At 33.2% G+C, this 20335-nt stretch overlaps 1 protein-coding gene across 2 annotated transcripts; it reads right to left on the bottom strand.

Moving 5' to 3' along the window:
- Positions 1-518: 518 nt before the first annotated feature.
- On the bottom strand, positions 519-14380 carry LOC100781580 (pantothenate kinase 2). 2 transcript variants are annotated; one of them, XM_014776542.3, is made up of 23 exons: positions 14322-14380; positions 13557-13969; positions 12758-12970; positions 12508-12560; positions 12130-12246; positions 11494-11613; positions 11033-11127; positions 10859-10952; positions 10580-10711; positions 9582-9694; positions 9295-9487; positions 7900-8111; positions 6754-6798; positions 6616-6664; positions 5395-5477; positions 3970-4086; positions 3467-3530; positions 3045-3191; positions 2787-2945; positions 2323-2406; positions 1582-1776; positions 1418-1489; positions 519-784 (listed from the first exon to the last, which is right to left on the bottom strand). In XM_014776542.3, the coding sequence occupies exons 2-23, from the start codon at positions 13846-13848 to the stop codon at positions 695-697; spliced, it is 2739 nt and encodes a 912-aa protein (XP_014632028.1). In that variant the 5' UTR covers positions 13849-13969; positions 14322-14380; the 3' UTR covers positions 519-694. The 2 variants fall into 2 exon arrangements, with proteins under 2 accessions (XP_014632028.1, XP_003528148.1); XM_003528100.5 differs by lacking the exon at positions 14322-14380 and having other exon boundaries at positions 13557-14291.
- Positions 14381-20335: the final 5955 nt, after the last annotated feature.

The following is a 20335-nucleotide window of genomic DNA, read 5'->3' as shown; positions in this document are numbered from 1 at the left end:
ACATTCTGTTATTGATATTATTACCGGTATCCAATACTGAATTATTCATAACATTACTGTACTCTTCCTGTTCATTACAGGTTGGTTATCTGTTCATTACAGGTTAGTTATTTGTCAACACGGGTCTACTTAGTAAACTATATTTTAATTGTAATATATAATTCAATAAATTTTTGAAAAGGTGTGGGATTTTTGTGAGATATGAAACACTGTCAACATTATTAGAGAAATTAACCAAAATGTTAGTAAAAATATTAAAATTATTGAGATAAAAGCTTTTCATTGTGATAATTAAAATATAATTGCATAATTGTGGTTTATTTTGTTCAATACAAAAACTAATTATAGTTGTTTTCATCTTAAAATCAGTTTTAGACCCATAATTAATATTTTAAAAATCGAACTAAAGATATGAATTCTTATCTAAAATTACTTTAGCTGATATTTTAGCAATTTTAAATGATCTAACATAAATCCAAATAAACTAATGCACAGAACTAACATTAAAAAGCATGGAATTTAAAAGCTAGATTTGAACTCTATTATTCTCCAAGCTCTGTATGGATGTTCGCTGTGCCCAGATACAAAAAGTACAAGGTAAAATTTTATACACAATTCTCCTAGAGGATTCTTCTTTCATGTACCCCCAAATATGCCCGAATGAATTAGACAATGAGCACGTTCATAGAAGCTTTCAACTTGCAGGCTCGTATTTGCAAATACAGTCGTATATGTTCCCTTTAACCAATTTTTCAGCCAATCTCTGGTTTTTCACCATTGCAAGCTGCCAAAAATAACTCAAAATAAATAAATAAAGACAGAGTAGAAGGGAGAAAAATATGTATCAAACAGAACACGCTCATCAACCTAACACCGTTAACATAATATATTAATTTTGGCTCGCATGCAAGTCCAACTATCAACATAGATAGATGTGATCAAGTACAGTACAGACACATTAACAAATGTATACAAAGACATGCATGAGGTCCTGAAATTGATTATTAGAAATCATAAGAATTAAGGGTAGAAAACGTATGTAAAATTCCATGTGGCTGACTAGTGAGAACAGTGTTATTAAAACTGACCCGACCATCAATTGGATCGAGCACAGGATTAGTGGTTGAACTGGTGGATCGCTAATTGAACTGGTTGATAAAACATAATTAATAATACACACATATATATGTATGTGTATATATATATATAATAATAATTAAGAAAGCTGTCTAAGTGGTAAGTGATGTATTATGTAACAACCCCAAGTAATGAGATAATTGTCATAGACAAGACCACAATAAAGTTTAGAGAAGAATTAGCTCAGTAAACTCTAAACCAAAACCCTATGATGAAAAACGCTAGATTAAATTCATCTAACTACAATAATAGCTATTAGCCATAAACCAAATGGCATTACCTTTAAAGCATCACGCTTAAACCGAGCATTTAGGTTAGTATGAAGTGCTCTCCCCATCCCTTCCAAAATTATCTGCAAATAAAGAAGCTTGATTAGAATAACTTTCTTCTTGAACTTTTTAGATACACAGTAATTTTATCAAATAAACAGATTGAGTCTCCCACCAGATCAGCATCTTTTGCAGCAGCAGCTAGCTCAGAGCTGACCTGTCTTAAGTCTATACATGGACTACCACACCCGTTCTCAACAACCATCAAGGGGACTGAAGAAGGATTTTCCTTAGAGCTGTCTGAAGTATTAATCATTGCATCCACAAGCAAGCCTCCAGCTTCAGCAGCTCTCCTAAGAATGTCACAATGCTGTAAACTAGAAGAATTAGTTCAACTGAAGGATGATTTGATCATTGATAAAATCAATAATGGAGATTAAATATGATGTTGATTGCAGATGAGTGAGGGCACAACTAAACCCCAAAAGCAAACTCAAGGAAAAAGCATTGGCCAAGCCTTATATAAGGAGTATTTTGGAAATATTCCTAAATAATGTAAGACATATTAAAACACCCTTCACACTCGAGACTGCACATCTAGAATGTGAAGTTTGCAGGATTGGACATTTTCAGGTTGTCCAACATTTAGAATGTGAAGTATTCACACCATATTCCTAGACAATGTAGCAAATCTTAACAATTTTTACAACATAAACGCAAAAGGAATTTAATTGCAAGAATGATCACACTAATCACTAGGACTTTAGTGACATAGTATGTTCCCTCAAAGGGGATTAAAACAAATAAGAGGTATATGAATGATGGTGAGGACATCCAGATGAAATTTATAAGGGATTCTAAAACATAAAACATAACAAACCAAAAATTAGAGTTCACAGTACAAAAATACACAAACCTTGGCAGCTTCAGCTACAATATCAGGAAGCTCCATTGCAGTGACATCATTTAAGGCAGGAAGTGAGTTTGCAACCAGAACTACCTGGAAGAACACACATTTTTATTGTAGTAATGGTATAAACTTAAAGGGATCAGCCAAAGTAGCTGTATTGCAGCCAAACTAACAAAGATCAATCAAAATTTTACTTAAAATATGAAATCATGAAAATCATAAAGAAGAAATCATTTTGAGTAAGTAGGCATATTTCACATTTGAGACTGAGCTACCAATAGATCATAATATTATCTACGAACTGGGAATTCAACTATTAGCAGAACATTTTTAGTAAGCCAAAAACATTTATTATTAGCAGTAATAGTTGAAATTCACATCAAATTTTTATTATTATTGGAAGGGGAACACTTAAAGAACAAAAACTGTGTGGTCCAATACATAATCCAAAATAAAGGAAGTCAACTTACTTCAGTTCCACGGCGGAGGAGCTCCCTAGCCAGTGGAAGCATCCCTAGAACAATGTCAGCACCTGAGTTATCTACGAAAAGTAAAGCCCTCTTATGATGGGGCATTTTCTTGTCCCCGGTCCCTAACATTCTCTCTTTAAAGTCATCAAAATCATCCACCTAGATTAGAAATAGTTAGCTTAGTATTCAACCATCAACTATGGTGAATAAATTCAGAAATCAAGTACCCGAACTGACAATATGTTTAACTTCACCTACCCGCCAAGGTCTGCACATTTTATTGCGGCTCATTCTATAAATTTCAATAATAGTTCCTTTATGATAGAGATCCACACATGCACGAGATCCCCAGTCAAAAATATTTGCTGCAAGAACACCTTCAATTAGTGTAAGCAGCCTTGATTCCTGAAACAAAGAATGGTTTTAGATTAGTGGCAACATAACTTTATGAGTACAAAAAATGCTACACATTTTACATGAGAACCAGTGTGCTATCAGCATAAAGTTAACTCATGCAGTTATGCTGTCACCCAAAATAATGGATTTGTCAAACACATTTTCTTTAAAAGGGACTTTCGCACTAATTAGATAAACCAGTCATAATACATTACATGAAAGAATAATATTGACTCCTCCCAATCCCAACACGCTAAATTCAGAGGATTATTAGTCAAGCATACCTCGTCCATACTATCAAGTTCCACCAGCAAGTCAGGTAAAACAGCAAGCGATGCCTCATTTTCCCTATTTTACACACAATCCACACAACTAAAGTTGTTATAAAAATGTAAGGAATTGTCCACAGAATTTAGGTATGAAAATGACATCAAATGAAGCTTACACTACCAGCCTGAATTACTTTATTAAAGAATATTTATATATTACAAAAACAAATGTGAGCCTTAGCACAACAGAGAAGTTGATGTCTTATGATCAGGTCATAGGTTTTAGACATTGTAACAGATCCTCTGGTTATGCAGGTAAGCATTGGGCCATGTAGATATGATCCACATCCAACTCAGATCCCATGGCGTGAACAAATGCAGCTAATTTCTGCTGAGCTAAGTAAATTGCTTTTGGACAATTTGCACTCATAACAAGGGATTCATAAGGCAATCAGCTACATCAAGAACCCAAGTAAATACCTCATATTTACAGCTTCATAAGGAAAAAACGCGATTACCTCTGCTTTATACTTCTATAGGCATCAACAAACTGAAATTCTCTCAAGCACTCTTCCCTCATTTCCAAGAGATTGGCAAGGCCTAACTTCCCATATGCAGAAGGCTCCTCCATCAACCTATTCAGTTGGTGTGGATGTTTGATCAGTCAAAAAGGTTATGCCAACTTCCAAGTAAAGTCTGACTTTTTTTTAAAGAAAAAAAAGCTTATGCTAAATAAAGTCAGTGAATTTTAAAAATATATTAAACATAACAAATACAACAAAAATAATGCTACAAAACTAAATTGAAAGGACACACAGAAGCTTTATATTTCAGTGTATATGCAACAGCCTGCATTTCACAAGAGATTTAAGACCCTAGTCCTAGTTCTTAGTCAACCCATCTTGCGCTTCATCTGAATACTTATTTAATGGAAGTTTACACAAATTTCATAGCTTCATTTGAGCAATTTTTTTTCTATTATCCTTTGGTATTCATGAACTAGCGAGAGAGTGCAGAGGAGACATCCTTAAATCTTTTTGGTTCTAGAAATTCAGTTTAGGGATTGAAATTGAGGGAAAGTTTCTTCATCATTATGTTCTTGTGAGGAAAAACACAATTGGTGGAGTGATTCAAGCTCGTGGGAGTTTGTTGTGTACTTGGAACAACATTAGGAGATATAGTTCTCAAATCTCAAGCTTGGCTTAGAGAGCAGATTTTAGTCACAAGTTGTCACCAAAACACCATGAATTTGGTTTGCACTCTCATCTATAACTATTCTCTTTAACTTGAAACACTTGATTATTTGATTAGCAATGTCTTATGTTGGAGATCGGGATTTAACTTCACATGAAAATTTGGCCTCATATTTCTTCAACTCAGTTGAAATTTCCATAAAATAGGTTACTTTCAAACAATGTTGTGTTAAGAACCAATATCCCTCACCTCTTGGTTCCCATTTTTCAATCCAATGCAATTCCTCTAACTTATCATCAAGCAAACATGGGCCTTTCTCTTCACATGCTTTCAAAGGAGAAAGAGTTATGTACTACAAAATTAAAAGTGCAGGTGAGGGACAGGGTAGGAGATCAAAGTATCCAAAGTTGTAATAGCAAATTTGACATGATCTGTGGAGTATATATCCCAGGTAAAAGCAAGTCAGTTGCATCCAAAAGTAGAGTCATGGTTCTCAGGAACTTAAGTTGCTTATCATACTTTCTTTTTTGTTATTATGAGCCTCAAAAACCATGAAATATGCTGCAAGAGCACTTGAACCAAAATAAATCTTTAAAACTAATTCAACTGATTAAAGAGAAACAACACAAAAAAACTCTTAATATGATTCTTAAACAAGTTCACATCAAGATAAGCTGAGCTGCCCATGCATCATCAATAATGATTGCAATTTGTAAGCCATCAAAACAGGAATTTTGTATCAATATTACCTTGCCAAGTGAGCTGAAAATGCACGAGCAAAAGCATCACCCCTTCTTTTGGCATCATCAGTTCCACCTTCACTTGCTACAGCCTATCATATTTTAATTGGGAATCTCAGAGTCATATACTACTTTCTAACAATTTGGCTTTCACTGTTTGTTTCCAACAAGAAGGTCCATGCATTAGGAGTTAGCACCAAACAAAAAACTAAAAAAAACCAAGGTATGAATCCAGCCCTTCAATAAACTCAATGCATAGCTAAGAGCCATGCTAGTTTGAGAAAATATGTTGCTTTCATTTGTATTTTCGCTATTTTCTTGTATATATATATATATATATATATATATATATATATATATATATATATATAAAGAGAGAGAGAGAGATAGAGAGAGGGCATATCTTATGAGAGGAAACATTTTATATGAGTGAGAAGATTAAATCTGGACCGTATAATCATAAATGAAACAAATTTTATTTTTATTATTTCCTATACAAATCTTCAAAGAAATGAAACAAAGTAAAAACAGTGTAGCATTTTTGTAAGTATTAGTAAAACAAGTAATTAAAATAAAATATTTTCTCAAACCAGACAGAAGTTACAAAATATAAGTATACAAAGCAATTACATTGCATGATCCAACTGATTTCCAGAAAAATTTTGAAAGCCAAAGTATAAATATTTTTCAGCAATAACATGTCAAACATTCAATGATCTTAGGTTCACATACTACACAAAGCCTTACCTCTTAACATTTTGTATTATCTGATTATTTGTTTTACATAGTAGCTATTTACTTTAATACTATCCAGCTGCAAGATTATTCGGCAGGCTCATTGTTACCTTTGGTGAATTGTGGAGTCATCAATTACACTATGTCAGCCAGAGGTTTTAAGACCAGTAAAGACAGAAAGGCAATTAGTCGGTTTGGAATATACACAACTATTCAGCTGATAAAGTGATCCTTTTAGCCTCTACAGTACTCGGGTAATATTTTTTAGGGAAGTGTTTTTACTTTTTAGTGATGCAAATGCAGGCAATCTGGCAAGCTCAGTTATATGTCTTTATTGTTTTCGTGGTGTTTGGATTTCTTGATTTCTTTAAGGAGGGCATCTTATCTTATCATGTGTATGTGTTTGTCCAATCTTATTGTGTTTAAACATTTGAGAGATATAAAGAGACAAATGCATGAATACTAGGGGTTTCAACTTTTAAAACAATTGATTACCTTGTCCACAAGATCTGGTAAGTGCTCTGATAAAATGGTGAGCCAATATCTACATCAGATACAAATTGTGTTAACTTCAGAAGAAACAGTACAAATTATGAAGCCCTAGTGAGCGTTAAATAGCAGTAATTTGCTTACTCTAATTCACTATGATCTGAGAGATCAATCGTATTGGGATCATACCTATAAAGAGTCAATTTAAAAAAAATACAAAAAATTAATTACTGATATCAATAATATATAAAACTGAATAGTTGATGAGTGAGCAATCAAACCATAGTCAATAACTACAAAGCAAAAATAAGTGACAGGAGTGGTTTGTTATAGAGGATCTTGACCTTTAAATTTTACATGAATGATCAAAATAGAAAATTACTTTAGAAAATTTGATAATAAAGATTTAATTGTACAATAATCCAGTATATATCATAGTTACCAATCTTGGATACCAGTGCACAACAGCTAGCTCAGAAAATGCTACGACAGGAGGTGAGATGGCAGCTATTTTAAATATTATAAAACAAACTAGATAATTTATACAACACATAAATACTAAAACAAGAAAAACAAAATTAAAGAAATTCATGATAAATAGTGTCACAGTTTACACACAATCGCCATGGTAATGAAGTAAAAAAGAAAGATGATGGTGAAATTAGTGGAAAAAGAACATAACAGATTGGATAAAAATTAGCAAAATGTGAACTAAGAATTTTAAAGTTAAAAAAAGAAAAAGGAATTGAAGACGGGAAAAACAATCCTATAAAGTGTGAAATCACAGAGGTCAAAACAAAGGTAACTTTTGTGGAATGGTCAAGGAAGAAGGGTTTCAAATACTATTTTATTTCTAAAGCAAAAAATGCATTAAAATTTAGAAAAAGGGAAAGAAATCAGAATTTTACCCAAAAAAACCCTAAACAACATTGTTTCAGGCTAAAAAATGGATTTTTGAAGCTATATCATGGCAGCACCGCTATAGGATGCAAAAGCTATTTCGGCTGCTATTTAGGTTGCAATGGCCACCAATGAAAACCGGTCCACTATTTGAATCAGATAGCAGCAGCCCGGGACACTCCACTCTAATTATGATTTAACACCACTATGCCCCGCTGTTGACTACTACAGTATATATATGTATGTATGGATATGAATATATGCATATAGTCATACACACATATAGCTTTATTACCATCTTTGGTGATATAAACTACCAAAACAAATAAGACATTGGTAGCCCAACAGATGGAAAATGTTTAATCTCGAGCATTCAGCAATCACGCTTACAATTTTGGGTCTGCTAGTAATGGAAACACCTCCAACGTTGGTACTAGATGGAGAACACCAACATTTAGAGCACTTGCATCAGATCGCAGAGTACTTCCTTTTGACAAAGGAACTTCAAAACCCCCAAGCCCAGTAGTTCCAGCAAGTGGAGTCATTGGCACAGGTGCAGTAATCTCAGTTCCCTTCTGCAAAAACTTCTCCATCCACGAAATCTGCATTGAAAACTCTAAATCACATAAAAGTTTCTAATAATTGAGCCACTTCAGAACTTAAGGAAATGACTCTCGATGACATCAGATTCATAATGATCTAGAAGAATTCACAAGGAAAGGTAAAATAAATCTACCAAGAATTCAAACCAAAAACTATTCAACATGTGAGTAATGGAGAAAGTGAGAGAAAAATGTGTGTTAAAGAGGGGGGGGGGGGGGGAGGGAGAGAAAAAAGAAAGAGAAAGGAAACGGACTCAGAATTCTATGACTTGAACTGAAAATGAAAAAGAACTTCATGATTATAGTGATAAAGTTTTGGTTTTTATTACGATAATCGGTGATCGGTTACTTGCAGTGACGTGCAACTGATTCAGTAGGTAACCTGTAACTATTTCTGAAAGTTAGTGACACCGGAATAACAGACTGAATAGACTGATAATAGTCTGGTGTAAATGTAATGGAGTGAACACTAATTACTGCTAAGACCCATAGAGATGCTACTATAATACCACATAACCATACTCTTAATAGAAACAATGTAACGATCCCCTTTCCTTCTATACATTCTAATTATAAGCACATTTATAATTAGAATTTGATTGTTCTTTTATTTCAAAGTTTAAACAATCATAGCACAGGAAACATGCACTTCTGAGTAGAACAACTTTTAATTCTTTCCTTTTCAAATTATGATTTCATGCCACATATTTAGAGGTACTTTCATCATTCATTTCTATGTTCCATAATTTTGTGTTAGGACCTACCCAAATTGGTAGGCAATTGTTCCAACTCCATAGAATATGATTCCAGGGGAAATCATTAAATAATCATTCCAGAAATCTCATCAGTGGAGTTATTTTAGCAATTTTATTATTGCCACTTCAAGAAAAACATCTAACACAAAAAAGGGGGACCTTGTTGATGGTAATGGAATTGATGCTCCCTAAAAAAAGTAAAAATACACTCATTAAATTGACTTAAAAATTATGGACGTTAGGATTAACTTTTGTTGAAAAGCTGTCTTTGCGGAAAGCTAAGAAAAACCAACATACTAAATCCATAATTGAGAAGTTAAGCAAAAAAAACATCTAAAGATTATCCATATATCTTAAGCAGAGTCAGTAGACAACGAGCATAAATTAGATATTTCCAAGTGAGTCAGCAGACAAAGATTATCACTTGCCTTCTCATTTAAATCTCCAAGTGGAGGGCCATGAATCTTGCCTCCTGTATATGGAGCACCCATTGGAAACCTTTCCACCAACTGATGCACCATGAGGTCATCTAAACCATGCTTCTCATAACTCATAAATGCACCTAAAGCTCCCAGAAATCCTTCATGACGCAAGAACATTGCTTGTGCTTCCCCATTAGACCTAAATGAAAAATAATATAAATACAAGTCAATACGGTATTTTAATTAAACAAAAACAAATCTAGCTATGTCAAGGTTTTAGAAATTTTATGTACCAGAAATGTACAGCAAAAGAAATAGTGTCCATGGTATAGGCATGACCCCTTATAAAAAATCCTCCAAAAAAGATTCGCTTCAACCGAAATCGCAACGCATTCAAGTAAGCTATCTACGCAGAGATGAAAAGAACACTGGTCAGGTAAATAATGTAGTAAAACATGAAAATTACTGAAGCTGGATACCTGATAATGCTTCCATGTATCACCCAAAACTAGTCTTATAGGTCATCTTCACAGATTGGAATTGCCACAATGTTTTCTTTAGGTTGCATTTACATCAAATGAAACTATTTCTGGAAAATCTTACAATGAAAATAATAAATTTAAAAATCAATGCATTCTCTCTTAAATCTTGAGAGAAAAAGGTTAGCAAATTTTCAAATAACTAGTATAAAATTTTGTAAATATAAATTGAATAATTAAAAGAAAAAATAAACTCTTTCGCATTTGTATAAAAGCTTCTAGAAAGAGTATATTCTTTCATCAATCATTTCTATAAATGTTGCTAGAGATAGAAAGCCATTCATGAGCCTCTGCCAACTTAAGCTTGGGAGAGATGGCCTTTTAACATGATATCAAAGACTCTATGTAGTCAAGAATTTGAATCATCCTGCCCCCATTAAGGTAAAACGAGATTGTCCGTAATTCAAGCTCTAATTGCTCTTGCATGAGGGGTATGTTAAGAGAAATAGATAATAGAACCATTAATGAGCCTCCAACTAAAGCTCAAGCTCTTAAGAAAGTTGGTCTTCCACACATTTATTTTAAGTGAAATTTGAAAATATTCAATTAACTAAATACGAAGAACCCTATTTTTACATGTCTAATTTATAAAATTGTTCCTTGATATTTTAATTTTTAAAGAATTGAATAATAGGATAAGCTGATTGAAACAGTGTATATTTTAATTTTTATCCAATAATTTTTACAATGTGCATATATTTGGCAGTTCTATTTATGCATGAAAATGGATAAAATTACCATAGTCACCTCACCTGGCCAATATTGTATGAAATCATCCGTAGAAGAGAGAGTGATATGTCTTCAGGTCTGTACTCTTCAAGTTCCTTTTTTTCTGATATCGTTTTTCCGAAACTTGAAGCAATAGTGGAAGCTGATAGGCCAATCTAGTATTGTTTATACCAGGAAAACTCAGTTGGTTGATAGAAAGTATGAATAGATTCATATTTTTCTACTCTATACAGTTAATTTGAACAATTTCTATTTATATGATGAATATTTATAGGGAAATAAGAACAAATGCAAAAATTTACCTTAGAATAGTCCAAACCCCCGTAAATGTCCCCAACTAGCATGTCCATAGTTCTATTATCTCCTTTCTGACTCAGCTCAAGCAACTCATCAAAACTGGAATTCATTTCAATACCTTGTCAATACTCAATACTTCAAATATCGCAGTATAAAAAAATAAGTCAAATGAAAATGACCTCTTGCACTTTGTTAACAGTCTTCCCAAGCCCCAATAAGTCCCACCACCAACATTTGTCCCACTAACCCTCTCAAATTTACCATCCCCATCAACCTATATCAATAGAAATTGAAAATAGAGATCAGCACCTGTTAGTCTTTTGGCTCAATTTGGATAAACTTCTCAATAAATACTTACGAGAAGAAAATTAGAAGATAAAATAGATCAAACTTATCCCTCAAGTTAAAGTCATCGTATGTACCTCAACTTTTTTTAAAATAAAAACCCTCATTTAACTTCTCCAAAAGCTAAAATGCATAAGTTAATTTTAAACTTTAGAAGAAATTTGATTCATTTTACCTCAAATTTTCTTCTCCTACAAGTGTTAGTTGAGAAGTTTATCCAAATTTAGTTTATATATCAAAGAATATGCAAAGAGCTCAAAAGTTTGATTAAATTAGGAAACAAGACAAAATGTACCTTGATCATACTAACACCAGATCCAATATTAACCAGAAGATATGGGAATAAATCATTAGGTTCAATTTGAACAAACTCTTTGTGGCCCTCCATGTGTGTGAAAGCTTCATGACGAATTGCCTACTAAGGGGTAGAACTTCTAATCAGAAATTATTGACAGTGAAAAATAAAAAATACAGATCAGCCAAGAAGAAAAATTGATACCATAAAACATACTGTTCACATATTTCAAACTAAAAGGTGGAATTACCACAAGTCAACAACAGAAAGGTTTAGCTTAGTTCTCAATCAGAGCTTTGTTGGTAGCAAGAACCATATAATGTCAAGAAGAAAAACTCAGTAGGGAGTAATAGTCAACTATAGCTATATAAAAAATCACACACAAGACAAGGACCATTCAGTCTTGCCAATCAATTGGCTCTTTACCTTTAAAACAAGGGGAAAACGCAACACCGTGACTTGAAAAAGAAGCAAAGTTAAAGACAAACTACAGTTTTTTTTTTAATCTTTATTTCTTATTGTCTATTTGAATTAGTAGGAGTAAGAGTACCAATTCAAAAGACACAACCTATCACCCCTATATAGCTGACCTAAATAAAATGCAAGTGAAACAAAAAATTTGAAACAGGGTTCCACCTTAAGCAAGAAATTTGCTCCTGCCACAAGACAATCCATTTCATCTTCTTTGTCCAGACTAACCCCAAGTCTTTCTTTGAAAAGGTCAGCATACTTATATGCTCCACCTCCAGTAGCCTTTGCAACACAATGAATGCATCAGTATAATACTTCAACAGCATTAGTGTAAAGACAAGCAGAAAAGTAGTTGTTATCCTTTTTGCAATAACTACATCTACATATGATAAGTAGCAAAAAGATACAGTTTCATGCGTGCAATCTAAAATAAATTATAATTAATGATTTGAAGAAATGATATATTCAGAAAAAAAAAATAATGGAGCCTAGCTTCCAAGTCTTCTGAATGAACCTAAAAAACAGTCAAAGACTCAAAGTTACCTTAATTATGCCATTCTGATCAGTCACACCATCAGAATAATGTGACTCCAACCCTATAAGCAAGAAATGAAGTTCAAAATTACCAATTCATCCAGTCATGTGCTAAAAAATTTTTTAGAGATGTATTGCTGAATGTAGTTGATTAGCATAGGACTAAGAAGATTGTAAAATGATATTGAATAGTACTATTTTAACAAACAAATGTGGAGAAGAGACTGATAAAAGTAGTAAGCTAAGCAAGACTATATACCACCACAGTGAAGCTGCTTAGAATGAATGAAATCCAAGCACTCATTAATCTTTCTCGTTTCAAACTTCACAAAGTGAAGCCTTCCACCAAGAATAGGGAAGCTTCTCCTGTTACCATTAGAAAGCCCCAATGGCTCCTTCATGCTTCTCTTCCTTTTATCATCCCATGATTGATCTTCATGTCTTGAAAAGTACACCAACTTTATCAGAGATCCTGCGCATATAATCAAATAAGAGTAAGTTTCCGAGTTCAGACATATTTCACATGCTACCAACCATTTATTTTCCTTAAAACTAATACAGAATTTGGTCAATTTACCAATTATACTTCATTAAGTATAAAACAAAACTGTGAAGAACCCAAATAGAAAAAAAACAAACTGTTCTAGACACTGTCCCCGAGACAGAGCTTAAAGAAGAGCATAAAAATACCAGTAATAAGGGATACAACAAGGTCTAAAACCCAAAAGAATGATATAAAACGAGAAGAAAGATAACAAAGAACCCTTTAAGGTTTAATAAGGGAAGGTCTCAAAAGATGACAGAAATTGCCAATTGTAACTCTAAACTCCCACCAAAACAGAAACCCAACAAAAACCACTTGGCATCAACAGGAACCGAACTAAATATCATCATATAACATACATACATACGTGGTAAGAATGAAGCAATAAGGGCAAACAATTTTCAAACAAAAAAAAAACAAAACTTTAAAAGAAACTACCAAAAAAATGTACTTCACCTCACATACCAAAAATCATGAAACATGAATTGTAATAAATAAGCACTATATATAATACCTCCAATGTCAAGAGCAAGATGAGACAAATCATCAGATTGATTAGGCAACAAAATGGTGGGATACTTCTCCTCCACATTCCCTTGAATCTCAGCTTTGCTCACATCAAGTTGCGGCCTCGAACCCGACCTGTGGATCGAATTCCCTGCCGTAGGAGCCATGTCACTCTTGTTATTGTTATTATTGTTGTTGTTCCCCTCAGTCTCTTCTTTCTGTTTCTGCAATTTCTCTTGTTCTTCTTCTTCGATAATTCCAAGAAGTTGTTGTCGTTGGTTTTGAAGAGAACCAGCCATTTTTATATGTGAAATTGGATCAGAATTCAGAACCACCCAAATAAACCAAAACCCCACCAACCTGCTGCCTCCTTCACTCTCTCCCTATATTTGGTGCACTGGTCCTGTGCCTGTTCCTATCCTACATTCAAACAAACAAACAAACAACCAACGTTAATATTTTATCCACTCCTCCGTCATGCTATAAATAAATTAATATAGCAAATATGATTGATATAATAATGCCAATTAGCCATTTTCACGTTGATGAAACTATTATTAAAAAACAAAAAACAAAAAACGTGTTTGCGAATTGTGAATGGGATTTGGATGAATGAATGAAAGGTGGGGATTGAATAGTGCAATAACGCGCCGAGGAAACGGGTTTTTTGAATTTATTGATTTGAACGAGAAGGCCTAAGCTAGTAGGAGGAACTTGAGGGATGTGAGATTAATGAATGAATAAGTGTAAAAGTGAAAACAAAGTAATGTACCTCCGAAAGAGGAGAGAGAGAGAATGTGGTGATGCAATTGCAAAGTGCAAACGGTGGGTTATTGCACTATTCAAGAGTTGTTGCTTGGCACACTCAACATAGTTGTTGTTACACGTGGTAAAATCATGAATTTTGTTTTTATTTTTTTATATTTTTGAAAAACAAAATTTAAAAAAAAAATCAATATAAAACTTACGGATTATCCAATTCATACACATGACATCTTTTGGATTTGGCAATATATACCAATAGTCTAAGAGCATCTTTAATGCAAGATCTTGAGCAAGGATCTTGGACTTAATATCTGATTTTGTAAAGATCTTGTAATAAAGATGGTGTTGAGATCTCCATGATGGAGAATGGGTTCTTGTAGAAAAATCCTATCTCTGCACAATGTTAAAAAAAATAAAAATTGCAAACAAATGTACAAAAAAAAATACATTTGTCAGAGGAAGGTTGTGCGAGGGGAAGGGGAAAAGTTGCGGACTAGCGATGCCAGAAGAAGAAGGTAACGTGAGGGGGAGAGGGGGAGATGAAAGATCATGCTAGGGGGAGAGGGAGGGGGAGGTGAAGGTTCGTGGGCCAAAGGGAGGCGAAGGGTCGTGGGTGCCAGAAGGGAGAGGGAAGGTCACGGGTGCCGAAAGGGAGGGGGGAGAAGGGAGGTCTTATGAGGGGGAGATGGAAGGGGAAAAGTGAGAAAAAAAATGAAGTGAAGGAGATGAAGAGTTTCAGATGGAGGAAGAGGAAAAATGTGAAAATGAGTAGGGAGATGAAGAGATAGTGGAGAAGGAGTAGGAAAAAACGAGGAGAAAAAAAAAAAAAAAGGAAATGGATCTTGTGGAAAAAAACAATGTAACAGTCGAAAAAAATGAGAAGAAAAAGCAAACCACATAGTGCAATGGTCGAAAAAAACAATGTAACGATCAAAAAGGGATTTGCACGATATAAATTGGACTCAGAGTAACAATTTGTACACCCAATTGGCATTCTAATTTTTCATTTATGAATTTCTAGTATCTAAATTCAAGCTCGGTTAATTTTATTTTCCAAATTCAATCACAGTTATTTTTCTTTTCAAATTCAAGGTAATTTTTTTTTCAAATTCAATCTCAATTATTTTTATTTTAAATTCAAGCTTAGTTTTTTTTTTTCATATTCAATCTTAGTTAATTTTTTTTCATATTCATTCTCAATTTTTTCCCCATTCAATTAATTGTTTTCCATCATGAAACTAGTCATTATAAAATTAGTTGTTATGGAACTAGCCGTTGTACAATTTGGTATTTAATTATTCAATTACATTTATTGTTGTACGGCTCCTACAACCAATACTCTTCTTTCACTCATTTGCACAATCAATTGTTCATACAATGAGTCCAAATAATGACTTCGACCAAGCTTGGAAACAAATTGTCTATGGAACACTTGACGACGACAATAATAAACAAATCATGAGCTACTTATGTACAATGTAACAACAAGGAGGCAACAACAGTCAACAAAGAAGGCCTAAATGATTCATTAATCGTAATTGTGAAGATGGACATCTATGATTGATGAATGATTACTTCTTAGAAATTCGATATACATCGAGACTCAATTCCTACATAGGTTTTGAATGTGGCGACAATTGTTCATTCAAATTGTTAATGCTCTTAGTAATCACATAAATCTTAACAGATCTTCATTCTTGCATGGCGCGCTGCAGAACCCATCAAAAAGTTATTTAAGATCTCAAATTAAAATTTATCACTAAAGATGCTATGATAAATGGATATTGGGGACCGTGACAAACTTCGTCATCATATTTTCACTTTGCTCTCATTCGTATCTATGCGTCAATACAGAGCGTGGTATTCGGTAAGCTTCCAAGTACACGTGTTAACTTTGATATTTGTCCTATTATGATACTTCATAAAATTTGATTCGAAACAAACCCTTTTTTTTTTCTTCACAATTTTGACATTAATTGTATATTAAATAAATTAATCAATCAACATTAATCACATTATAAGAAATATTTAAGTTGCACATCCAAAAACATTCTTATTTCTTCTAAGCAAGCATCAAGTTGCTCTCAAATCTCCTCTACAATGACTTTTTCTTCGTTCAAAATGGAAAATCTCGTTACGTGGGAACTTAATCCCACAAAATCATACCAAAGAAGGCATTATAAGCAAAACGAGGCTCCTCAAACCAAGTAGTTCCCAACGGCAATTGTGTCATATCCCAACCATACAATCCATAACAAAATTTCGGACACCGTGTAGTTTTTGATTTAGAACCAAAAAAACATGATTGAGTCAAAAATATCAAACAGAGAACTGGGAGCGGCGCCGGCAGATTATAATGGGAACACTATCTATGAAGGCTTCACTTTTGCTTTGGAGGATGGACGGATTTGTATGTATTTGAGAGTGGATAAATTTTCAATCAAGTTACCTATATTTGTATCAAAATTTAATATTTTCCACCCTAATTTTATATACTCGCATCTCTGGTTTATTTTGATGTGAAAACAAATAAATACATCCTTTTATTTTAATATTTACATTACTTATTTTTATGTGTTTGAATTCATTATTTCTATTTAATAAAAAAATTATTATTTCTTTTTCTCATTTTTTATATGTTTATTATTATTTTATATTTTATTTATATATTGATTTGAAAGTTTATTTTTGTATTTTCTTCAATAAAATCATAATTCTTTGTTACTTATATTTCATTCCACCATTTCACCTCTCACTCTCTCTATTTTGTTCTGGTATGTTTCTTCTCTCTTAAACTCTCATTTCCTTTTAGGACGATTTGGTCATATTTTACATTGTGTAATTAAGCAGTTTGATTTATAACTTGCAGTTAAAAATTATTTTCTTCTAACATAAATACATCTTGATTAAACAGTGACAACTTTTACTTAAAATGTATGATCTTAATATTTCTCTTTATGTTTGTATATATGATAGTTTTCATTATATTTTTTTCAAATAATTTTTATTAGATTTTTTTCAAAAATACATTGCCATCATTGTGTTTCGGTTCTTATATCCGCCACTGCTTTGGAGGACTTGAAAATTCACTCACCAAACGTTATAGCATGATTCACTGCAGTTTTCTAGATACACTTTTTCTTTTCATAAAAAAAATGGAATGTAGTACCTATGTAAGCAGTTACATCCTTCACCTTTTCAGAAACTCACCTACCCCCAGCCTCCTTTTCAGCTTCTAAGTTTTATTCTATGATTTGAATTTTTTTACTCTATATAAGGTGAAATGAACCGCTTGATCCAGTGGCTGGGATTGGAGTAAATGCATGAAAATGTTGCCGCCTTCAATAAATAAAAAGTTGAAATAAAATAAAGGTGAATGAAATGCAATAAAGTCCTGATGATTTTCCTAAAGTTTGATTTTTCTTCTCAAGTTAAAAATTTTGATTCAGATCCTATAGTTTTATTTATTTATTTTATTAAGTTTTGGTAACTATAATTTTACTTTATTTAAGCTTTGATCCTTGTTTATGGATGACCAAAAGCCAGTTAGTCAATTATTGATTAAAAATCATGTTTAATGGTTAATGTTTAATTAATCCAAATTATTGTGAGAATTAGCTATTGTGATATTCTAATTCTGTCCAGATTCAAAAAAACAGAGAAAACAATTAAAAAAATAAATAATAAAAAAATAAAGAAAAGAAAAAAAAAGAAAACAAAAGGAAAAAAGAGAAAAGAAAGAAGAAAGAAAACGTGCAAAAAAAAAGAACAATAAAGAAAAAAAGAAGAGAAGAAGAAAAAAAAAACGTGAAAAAAAAGAGGAACAATAAAAAAAGGAGAAAAAAAGAAAGAAGAAAGAAAACGTAAAAGAGAATTAAAAAAAAAAAAAGAAAACGTAAAAGACAAAGAAAGAAAAAATAAAAGTAAAGAAAGAAAAAAAAAAGAAAAAATATATATTGTGTGACTTATTGAACTCTCAAATAGGTGAAGGGAGAAGACAATGCATAAAAAGCGGAAAAAAGAAGGTATGAGGAAGGAGAAGAGTGTGGATCCTCATGAAGATAAATAGACGAATTACATCGCGTCATTTGATCACGACATCAGAGAAGAGAGATGGGTCACCAGGTAACCCCTCGTTCCCTCACTCTCTCACGTTTCTTCTCCCTCTTTCTCTCTTCTTCCTCTTCTTTGTTTTTCTTCTTCTCCTACAAAGCCTTGTAGTTCGTCTCGCTGATGAGTTTCATGGTCGCCGGCAAGATTTGTACATGATGATATCATTTTATTCTTAGTGTTTTCGCATTTTGTCATGCTTCCCTTCTTTTCTTTCTTTTTCTTATTCCTTCTTTCATTTTTCGATGAAGCTAGCGCACCACCACCGTGGGCCACTTCTACGCCACTGCCACCGCCACCACCACCACCATCGTCGTCCCCATGGCGGCCTCGTGTTGCGGTGCCATGCACCAGTGGCGCCGGAGAGGCACGCCACCCTCCGTGGTGGCTCCTCCTATTGCGACGCCATTTCGAAAGTTAGGTCATCTAGGGTTATTTCAACTCTGATGCCTAAATGCAGGTTGGGTCAGGTCGCCCTAACCAAGTTTCAACTCAACCCTAAAAAAAACAAAAACGTAAAAAGAAAAAAAAACAAGAATAGCAACAATTGTTGTTGATACCATCTTTCTAATACATGCACTCTCTTTTTTGTTTTGGGCCAAGCCCATTTTTGTAAAGTGTGTAATAAGATGGAAACATTGTTCACACCAAGTTTTTCATACATGCACTACTTTTTTTCGGCCTAGCCAATTTTTGCGGTCTGAAATAAAATGAATACAGCTATTTACACCTATTTTCTTAACACATGCACCTTTTTCATTTTAGACTCAATCTGTTTTTTTTTTCAAGTCTGAAAAAAATAAAAATAATAGTTACACCCCTCCTTTATATGTGCATTCCTATTACTTAGGATGGTGACTAGATCCGTCATGTTAGCACTGTTAATGTTGACTAAGTTCAAGTCAACCCTTTGACTTTGAAAAAATAAATAAAAATAATTATACATATTAGTGAATAACCTTTTATTTTATTGTATTTCTTTATGGTCTCTATCGTTTATTTTATTCTTCAATGTGATTTTTTTATCATTGTCTAACTAGTTAGTTTAATTAATAATGCATTTTAAATATCTCGTTATTCATTTTATTTTCCCCCATGTTTTAATCTTGCATCCTTAATTATTAAGTGTACTCCCCACTTCTATTCTATCTCTTTCTATTCTCATTTTCTTTATATGATTTCGTAGGATCATGTTAATTATTTATTTATTTTTAAAAATCCGCATTAACATTCTTTAGTACACGCTCACACTATGTGCACTCCATGTTGGATCTCCGACTTGCTTGAGTTCATAAACTTTACCACAAAATTAAAGTCTTTTTCAATGCAATCCTACTCCGCAAGGGCATTGGATAGAAGACTCCAAGAAGATTGGGCCAGATATGCAAGAGAAGGCCCTAGGGTTCTCATGAGCCTTAGGGTAGATTTCGGGCCCATGGACTAAGTATGTGCCCGCTTATTTTTATACATATTAGATTAAGGTTTCATTATTTTTGGATCTTGTATTTAGGGCTCCATAATATAGATAAGATACCCTAGAAATGTAGGATTTTCCAGCCCTTGTATTTTAGGGCACCTAGACTAGTTTTTTGTATTAGGGGTAGTTTTGTAATTTCACATGCATTAAGTGAATATTTGATGTGTGTGGTTGGAAATAAATTTAATTGAATTGGGAGAAGCCCAATCCAATTAAATTTTAGAGGGGGGTGAACATTTGCTTGCTATACCCCATTGTCACATCATATAGTCACACTTTATGCATGTCCTTCATGCTTTACATGTCTCATGACACTTAAGCACACTTAGTGGAGAATCTTGGACTTGATCTTGGATTAGTGGGTTGAACCATAGCTAAAATTCACTAATCATAATTAGTGAAATTTTGGCTCGAAAATTTGACTCCACAAATTC

The sequence above is a fragment of the Glycine max genome, chromosome 6 (assembly GCF_000004515.6).
Source record: "Glycine max cultivar Williams 82 chromosome 6, Glycine_max_v4.0, whole genome shotgun sequence".
Classification (NCBI taxonomy): domain Eukaryota; kingdom Viridiplantae; phylum Streptophyta; class Magnoliopsida; order Fabales; family Fabaceae; genus Glycine; species Glycine max.
Note: the sequence above shows the minus strand (reverse complement) of the source record. Positions and strands in the feature narration are given on the sequence as shown.

Coding starts and splice junctions, on each gene's coding strand:
- LOC100781580 (XM_014776542.3), bottom strand. CDS start 13,848: ATGGCTGGTTCTCTTCAAAACCAACGACAACAACTTCTTGGAATTATC. Junction 10,953..11,032: donor CTGTTAACAAAGTGCAAGAG/GTCATTTTCATT, acceptor AATGAATTCCAG/TTTTGATGAGTTGCTTGAGC. Junction 3,531..3,969: donor TATAGAAGTATAAAGCAGAG/GTAATCGCGTTT, acceptor TGTGTAAAATAG/GGAAAATGAGGCATCGCTTG.